This window comes from Phragmites australis, chromosome 4 (assembly GCF_958298935.1).
Source record: "Phragmites australis chromosome 4, lpPhrAust1.1, whole genome shotgun sequence".
Taxonomy (NCBI): domain Eukaryota; kingdom Viridiplantae; phylum Streptophyta; class Magnoliopsida; order Poales; family Poaceae; genus Phragmites; species Phragmites australis.
Genome location: NC_084924.1, coordinates 49,198,720 through 49,207,578, shown reverse-complemented (window position 1 = coordinate 49,207,578; position 8,859 = coordinate 49,198,720). Strand labels below are relative to the sequence as shown.

The following is an 8,859-nucleotide window of genomic DNA, read 5'->3' as shown; positions in this document are numbered from 1 at the left end:
CACCACATACGCCAGGAGTGCTAGCTCAAGGGAAAATTAGCTGCAAACGTGACTTGACAGCACACAAAACAAACCAGATGGACAAAATATTCACAGGCAATTTTTATTGCCAATTAATCCTTGTCGTCCCAAGAATACGTTTGTGTTATTTTGTTAGCCTTAATGGTTAATCCGAATCGATGATTTCTTACTTGGAGGTCCATGGCAACCATTGATAGAAGACAGGTGGTTAGAAAAGTGTAGCGACCGTTGACTTCAACTTCAAAGCAGGCAAGTAAGGTTATGTTTTACCTACAGCCCAGTTCAAAACAAGAAAAAAAAATCTTGGTGTAGCGGTGGAGACGTGACTACTTGATTAGTCGTGGAGATATGATTTGCTCAACATTTTTAGTGGTATCATTGTAGATGTATGATAGGAGTATACTCGCGGGTGCGTGATGTGTGTGGGTGTGGGTCAAAAAAGAAAAAAAGTTTTACCTGCAGCGCCTGCACATTTCTTCCACACGGTTTGCAGCTTTGCATTGCAGCCCTTCAAACTTGAAAGAAACCACCGCGCCGCGCCGCGCCGCACCGTCACCGCGTGGTCTGACAGCCCGATCGAAGGAAGCAGCGTCCGCCCCGCGCGTTTATTTATTCCCTCCCGCTCCTCACCTCTAGCCGCCGGCCTCCTCAGTCCACCACCTCCCTCGCCTCCAGAGCTCACGCTCCGGCCTCCTTCTCTCCCTCCCTTCCTCCCACCACACCACACCACAGGCAAGGTGTTAAGTTTCAGCTAGCTCGTCGCAGACTCGATCGCAGCGTGCAATGGCGACGCACGCGGACGTGGAGAAGGGCGGGGCGAGGAAGGAGGCCGGCAAGGTGCCATCGCCGCTGTACCCGCAGCACGAGGGGGAGCGGGAGTGGGTTCCTTGGATCGTGCCGGTCTTCTTCGTCGCCAACATCACCGTCTTCGTGGTCACCATGTACGCCAACAACTGCCCCGCCCACACCCCGGCCCGCGACGGCAAGTGCATCGCGCGCTTCCTCGCCCGCTTCTCGTTCCAGCCGCTGCGCCAGAACCCGCTCCTCGGCCCCTCATCAGCGACGTGAGCCTTCTTCTCTGCACTCTTTACCTGGTCGTGGTTATTCACTATCACTGCGCTTGAATTGCATCGCGCGATTATACCTTGCAGGATCGAGTTTTACTGGCCTAAGTTTACTCGATTGAGTACTGCACTGGATCTAGTCATCTGGGATCGGGGATAATGATCGTGGACATGCATGGATCTGTCCATGCAGAATCCACTGGTTGCTTCAGGGATTAAAATTTTACCGAAATTTCGGCGAAATTTGCGAATTTCGGGAATTTCAGAGAAGAACAAAATATATAATTCTAGAATTATCTTTCACTTACATATGGGACTGTAGGATCCATAGAGCAAAGGATGAAAAAATGACCGAATTTTTTGTGAATTTCGGTCTTTTTGCCGATGAACTAAAAAATTGTAAAACGAAATTGAAATCGCTGTTGCTTTGCTTGCCTACAAAGTTCTAATACCTCAGAGCTCTATTAGTACAGATTAAACATTGTGGATTATGCGTTTCTTTACAACCTGTTTTCTTTCTCAGAGAATTTTTTCAAATCAGTAGTGACAATTAGTACAGATGACCACTGCATATTATCTTTCTTTTTCTTCTGCTTGCCTTTTCTGTTTTCTTTTTCGAAAGATATCTTTATAGACTTGTAGTTGGCCATCGTGGTGAATGTATGAAACCGTCATAATATGTTCTTTCATTGCTTTACGAGAAAGATCATAATCCTAATATGTCCCCTCGTGAACATTTTTCATTTGAACGAATTAATATTGTACCTGGTCCGGTTAGTTCAGATCCAGAACCGAAATAATTTACCCGACAGGAGTGTATGGAGTATGACAAGATCACTAGAAAAATAAGTAGGGCACAGCACTTTAATCATATTATTCAGTCACACAGTGTGGGACGAACACGAACTCAGCTGTCAGCTGGATCAGTTTGCAGTGGGCGCAACTGCAGCTCCATGCATTGGGGCTCCTGGCGACAGCGAGATGGGGCCTGACGCTTGTACTTCCTCTTGTTTCTGCAGGCTCCAGAAGATGGGGGCTCTTGTGTGGGCCAAGGTCGTGCACGAGCACCAGGGCTGGCGCCTCATTTCGAGCATCTGGCTGCACGCCGGTGTTCTGCACCTGGTGGCCAACATGCTCAGCCTCCTGTTCGTTGGCGTGCGCCTTGAGCAGCAGTTCGGATACAGTGAGTCCGATTTTCCTCCCATATAATTAAGCACTTCAATTGCAAGCACGCTGGAATGCTAACTGGTTTGCAAGTCAAGTATTGCCATGCTGATCATCTGATTACATTCTAAATTGCCTTTTCTTTTACTATTTGCAGTGAGAATCGGTGCAATTTACCTCCTCTCCGGGCTCGGGGGCAGTGTCCTCTCCTGTTTGTTCATCAGAAACAGCATCTCCGTTGGCGCCTCTGGTGCTCTCTTTGGACTCCTCGGAGCCATGCTCTCAGAGCTCCTCACTAACTGGACCATCTACACAAACAAGGTACGGAGTACACAGCAAACAGACTAGTCCCTGCCATGCCATTCTGCAACCAACACTTTGAAAAAGTTGAGGCGTCTCGAATTCAGCGCTTCTCTATTTGCAGGTCGCTGCTGTGATGACCCTCCTGTTCGTCATCGCGGTGAACCTGGTGCTCGGTATCCTCCCACACGTGAACAACTTCGCGCACATCGGCGGGTTCCTGACGGGCTTCCTGCTCGGGCTCGTGCTGCTGATGCGCCCGCACTTCGGATGGATGGAGCGCTACAGCATGCCTGCCGGCAGCTCCTGCACCTCCAGCAAGTACCTCGTCTACCAGTGGATCTTGCTGGCCGTCGCGCTGATCCTTGTCATCATCGGGTAAGCATCACCGATTCCACATCATAAAAAAGTGCTTTCATTTGAGCCACTACTTGAGGAAGAGCACGTTCACCACTCGCCACATAGAATCCTAATTTCTACCTCGACGTGGACGTCAATGTTACCACTTCAAGACAGTAGAATTGTCAGTGTTTGGAATCGATTGCTACTTCACAAGGAAAGCACTAACTAGACGGGTTAGGTGCTTAGATGCTCCACATGCGTTGAAAGATTTGACGCACCGACTGATGTGATACGGTGGGCACGAAGCAAGGCTGTTCTTGCCCCCAGATTCTAGAGTATCATATGAATGAAATGATCAAGTGGCGGCCAGACAGACAGGGCACGTTGCACTTTTTATATATCTTAGATTATCATACTACATATGCCTAGGCAGCTCCGCAGCTGGCCATTTCCGTCTTCCAATACAAGAGTAACGTGTTTGGGTTCTCCTTTTTCCTCCTCCAACGGTCCTGTCTACTGGGTAACATGCACCATGTTGACAACCACGCAAGTTCAGTTTAGTCTTCGTCGGTGAAGTCGGCAAAATGGCAGGCCTGAACTAATTCGTTCCGTGTTCTTCTTACCTTTGCAGATTCGCGGTTGGCATGGCGATGCTCTTCCGCGGCGCCAACGCCAACGACAGCTGCCACTGGTGCCACTATCTCAGCTGCGTGCCTACATCAAGATGGACCTGCACCAACTGAGCAACATGACACGAGAGAAATTTCTACCCATTTGGGAGTGTATATCCAGCGTTATGCATACATATATCTTCCTCCCGTTTATTGTAGATAGCTTAAAGAAGGCGGTCTTGATCGATTGTGAACTGAAGAGGCTCGTTGGGAGCTTATCTCTTGTTCATTTGATTCATTCTTTACGTACTGCAGTTATTGAGGTTTGGAATCTCTGATCTGTCCCTCTGCACGACTGTATGATACCATCTTTGAGCCTGTGGACAAGCAATGAGCCAATGAGCATGTCAGCTTTGAATAGCACATGCGAGAGATTCCATTTGACAAGTGGGCGGTAACGGACACTCACTAAAAAAAATTGAACACAGCTCACTGTTTCAGATTAACCAATTCAGGATTAATAGTAAACAACTCCACAAACTTTGCCATCTCCCAACGCAGTCAGAAGTCAAAAGTGGCATTAGAAAACCCAAACGGCGCTGATCACCACATGCGCACTCTAATTTCGGCCGCATCACACATGTGGATGCCACATCGCAGCAGAACAAGCGTGCATCCAAGTAAAACCACTAGCAAAATAAGTTTAATTCAAGAGCCACCGATTAATACTGGCAGGACTCGTATGCACCACCTCAAAGCCTTTAAGAGTTCAAACTGAAGGTTGCTCACGAGACGAGCATGACAGATCGGCACATCTCCAGATGCTCAAACATCCATAACCTCAACAAGACATTTCGGCAAATTAAAAAAAAAATTAGGCATTTAGAGAAACATGCACGCCATTCATCACAGCACCTTTATGTCCAGAACAAATATTTCCAAAAGGAGAGGCTAGCAGCATTGCTCACGAATTCACATCATCTTCCTTTGTCCAGTCCTTTGGTTGTAATCATGCTTGATGAGGTTAGCTCTCAGAAGCATAGACTTAACATCTCTCTCGAACTCGTTGCCAGTCTGGAGGACACGTTGGAAAGTTGTGTTTCTTTGGTCAGCATGCCTTGCGTAAAGAATCTTGTTGTGGGAGTCTATCCGGGCCTGCAAAAGTTTCTGTTAGAAGCAACTCACAAAATATGCATAAATCTCATAATATGCAACTTTAGAGATCTTAAAGAACCTGTATTTTGTTCTCGGTGATCAGAGCAGCCAGCTCCTTCTCCAACATGGACACAGAAGTCTTGAAGGCAGCAGCCATTGTGTTAAGATCAACAGATATAAATGGAATCGTATACTGTATGATGGCCTTGTGGCGAATATCCATGTACAGAGTCTCTACATGCTCGTGCAGATGGACATCCAGTAGCAGGTTTGGCTTTAGCTTCTCAAGATGCCCCAAGCATGATCCATAGCGACTGGGATGATGATTTTCATGGTTAGAATAGTTAACAAACAAAAACTGTGGCGATGCTCAGACAAGCTCCAAACACAACTTTGGAAATGATAGAATGCACTATCCATAACATTAGAACTGAGTGGCTCTGCCAGGACATACTAAGCAACATGTCAATACAATAAAGTTTCATGATATTTGAGACTGACCACCAAAAAGTCACACTAATCAACTATCACTGTTCTATAGCAGTATTCATGACCTTACTAATCCAGGTACAGTAGGTCTACATTAAGGATACATGGAGAGAGGTCAAATTCAGCAGTTTAGCAGCCCAATTTGGCACAATCTTGGGATTCTATAAGATGTCTTAATGGCAGTCCAAGGGGGAAAATGTGTTTTTTCTTCCTCAAGGAGATACCCATCAAGTAGCTTCCTCAAGAAAATAACAGTTGATTGGTTTCCTCAGGTCACACAAATTACTTTCATCCTTTGCAAGTTCAAACTAGTAGTTACTCAACTCCTAGCAATATATTCTCATACGAAATAATAGACATATAGGGCACTCAATTGTGTATCTGTGCGCTTCTCTTTATGATCCATAGTTCATGCATAGTATTGATATTTCATGTTTCTTAATTGTTAGACCCTTTTGAAGGTTGCATGAAGCTATAGTGCATCAGTGCTACAAGATTGGCTGCCTGCCCACCATTCGCTTACCACTATTTAGAACATTCTATACTACATAAAATGTACAAAAGAATGTAATAATTCAAACGAAAACAATAATCTATGCCACATTAACATCAACACAATACAATAAGAGGATGGTAATTCATGTAGACCAAAACTGGTTGTTCAGAAAACGCTCCTTGTAAGTTGTAAGGTATCTCTATTCTGCAGTCCTTTCTATACAAGAAAAATGTGATATAGAAGAGGATAAGGGCGGGCCATGAAAATGCAATGCTTCTCTTATCTTATGGAATTAACTAATCAATTTAGTGCACCAATTTGGCATTGTTCACTAGAAAAAATAAGAGAACGTGTGAAAGGGGTTTCAATTTGGCATTGTTGACTAGAAAAAAAAAAGAAGAAAAACTGTATAACTCTGTGATACTTCTGATTAGCAAGAAGTAATACTACAACACCTACTTGCCAGTGGCGGGTTTCCACAACTGAAAAATATCCCTAAGCGTATTGATACAAAATGTTCATTTTCCTCACACAGCAATAAAATAGAAAAAGGTCTAAAATGCATTATGCAATTACCACAAGATGATCAGTAAGTGCAAGAAGCCAAGAACAACAAACACCCTGAAAAGAGACGGACAATCATATTTAAGGCTATTTTGATAGCATCGTACCTTGCATAAAAATCATTAACCAGCTCCCTTACTTCAGGCACCAGCTCCAGAAAGTTGCGGAAGTTAATGTTGTCAATGACTTTGCTCTATAACAAATATATATATATGCAATCTTATTTTGAGAACAATGATATAAATGGAACACAATTCACCAGAAAACAAGTACAGAAAAGGTGAACCTTCAGGTCTGAACGGTCAAAAGAAGCAAGTGCGCAAAGGGCACCATAGACAGCCACATCTTGCGGAGCTATGACTTCAGAGTAGTTGTTTCCTAGTTCAGGTCCTATCTCAACAAACTAGAGGAAAAACATAATTTTGGTAAGAAACTCTTTCTAGTCAACAACAAAAGAAATCAATAAACTTCACACTTCTTGGCATCCCATTATTTGAAAATGGAATGTCAGTCCAAATGTGCCAGAACTATAATTTGCAGGAAAAGAAAATTGTGTATGTCACTAAATTCAGTTTCAACAAGAAGAAAATAACACAAGCTACCTGCAGAATCCTGAGAGAGATGAAAAAAATGCTCTAACATACAACAAGAACCAAACAACTTAGTGTATTTACTGCTAGCATACAAGAAACACACAAGCAACATACAACTATCTCAATACCAAAATAATCAATATACCATAAGTCAAGTAACATTGGAGTTCTTGAAGCATAAAATTGACTTGTAGAATATATAGATTCTTTTTGGAGGATTAAGTGCAGAAACTTGGCTTAACATGTTAGATGTCTAATAGAAATACAGCACAGGAAAATAATAAGTAACTGAACGAGGATTTCCAACGACTAACCTTACGAGCAGAAAGTTTGTATTTCTTTGTTTCCAAGTAGGCTAATCCTGCAGCTGCTCGCAACTTTGCGACAATGATGGGATCCGGAGAGTCTGGGGTTTGCTCTGCTTTACTGACATAGTTTAAAACATGTGCAAACTGCCCCAGCTCAATGCTAACAAGAATCACATTCATGCACATCTGAACTATATGCTTGGAACTGGTACAATAGTCCCGTGTCCTGATATAGCTTTTGAAGGCATCTGAAAGTTGTCCATGAGCATAGAAGAAATCACCAATGTCACTGTAACCCATTCTGATGCTCTCTTTTATCAGGTTGGTCTGCAGTTTGAGAATCAACATAAATGCAAGAAGTCATTTTTGTTTGATAAACATGAGCTAACCTCAGAACAAGATATGCCCAAAAAGACCACAGAGAAAACACGATACCAAATCAAAACTAGCCGCATGGGAAACAAAAGCAAAAACCGCAGGTACTTTCATACAGGACAGACGCTTTAAATACATGTTGCGTGACATGTTCAATACAGTATACCGCTGTTCCTAAAATCACTACATAGAAAAGCATGCACGTGCACGGAATGCCATGCTTGAACATAGTTAACCAAGTAGCCCATACTCAATGGTCACTATACCAAACACACACTTACGTCATTACGGGTAACTAGGAACGAAGCAAATGAATCGGAACCACCAATGAGGAAAATGGCATGCGATTACCACAAAAGGACTCAAACCCAACACAGCAGGACCAGGCACAAATGCCTACCGACTGGTAATTTCAGCAAAGTAATCTAAACAGGTACGGGTAAGGGTGTAGGGTTTCCGCACCCTGTATCCGTTGAGCTCGTTCTCGAGCTTCTCCTTGCGCTGCACGGCGCGGCGGCTGACGGTGTCGACCCAGGACTGGTCGAGCCCATATCGCGTGCCGAGGCGGCCGTTGATTTTGAGGGCGACGTCGCGGTGGAGCTGCGTGTCCTCTCCCCTCTTGATCTCGTCGTACGCCATCCTCAGGGCGTCGAGCCGCATCGCCTCGATCCCGCACCTCTCTGCGATGAAGATGAGGCGCGCCAGGCGGGTCCGCCCCGAGTACTGCGCGGCGTAGGCCTCCACGTCCAGCTGCTCGGCGGAGAACGGCGCCGGGGAGGCTTCCTCCCCGCCCAGTCCGTTCGCCACCGCGGCTGCCGCCGCGGCGGGGACCTCGCCCTCCACGTCCATGCGGGTGGGGATTCGGAGCAAAACCCTAGACGAGGGGAGCGGGAGGAGGGGAGGCGGATCGACGCGGAGACGACGCCGACAAGGGACGCGAAGAGGGTATGGGTAGATCAGTAAAGTCACCTTGGGCTGGGCCTTTTCGTTTAGATAGTTGGGCCGGAGAAGCCTGATAGGGCCTAGCATGTAGTGGGCCCGGCCCATTAAAAATAGGCTAGCTGGGCCTAAAGTGATCGAACAACAACGAACGAGATCGAGTGCCGGCGGCGGCGAGCGGCGGGCGCGGTGGTGTCGTCGTCGAAGCCGGTGACCCTGGCCAAGGCGGCACGTGCCGACTCGTCGGGCCTACCTGCCGAAGCCGGCGCATTGGTTCTCTCGGCAGCCGAGGCCGCCGCCGAGCTCCTCGGCTTCCGCGACCGTGACCGTGTGCTCCGGTGTGGCTGGCGTTCTGGCTGTATTACGACGCTTTGATTCGATCTGATCTTTCGCCAAGGAAATCGCCTGACACTTTCTTCGTTGTGGATGTGGTAGAAA

General features: G+C 46.0%; 2 protein-coding genes across 2 annotated transcripts; one reads left to right on the top strand and one right to left on the bottom strand.

Moving 5' to 3' along the window:
• The first annotated feature begins 613 nt into the window (after positions 1-613).
• On the top strand, positions 614-3,833 carry LOC133917083 (RHOMBOID-like protein 2). The gene is made up of 5 exons (XM_062361053.1): positions 614-1,085; positions 2,105-2,268; positions 2,407-2,570; positions 2,674-2,927; positions 3,523-3,833. The coding sequence occupies exons 1-5, from the start codon at positions 805-807 to the stop codon at positions 3,632-3,634; spliced, it is 975 nt and encodes a 324-aa protein (XP_062217037.1). The 5' UTR covers positions 614-804; the 3' UTR covers positions 3,635-3,833.
• A 344-nt stretch (positions 3,834-4,177) lies between these two features.
• Positions 4,178-8,423, bottom strand: LOC133917082 (COP9 signalosome complex subunit 1-like). The gene is made up of 6 exons (XM_062361052.1): positions 7,945-8,423; positions 7,114-7,434; positions 6,493-6,609; positions 6,314-6,399; positions 4,737-4,971; positions 4,178-4,657 (listed from the first exon to the last, which is right to left on the bottom strand). Exons 1-6 carry the CDS (start codon positions 8,329-8,331, stop codon positions 4,475-4,477), a joined length of 1,329 nt encoding a protein of 442 aa, XP_062217036.1. The 5' UTR covers positions 8,332-8,423; the 3' UTR covers positions 4,178-4,474.
• Between the last annotated feature and the right edge of the window lie 436 nt (positions 8,424-8,859).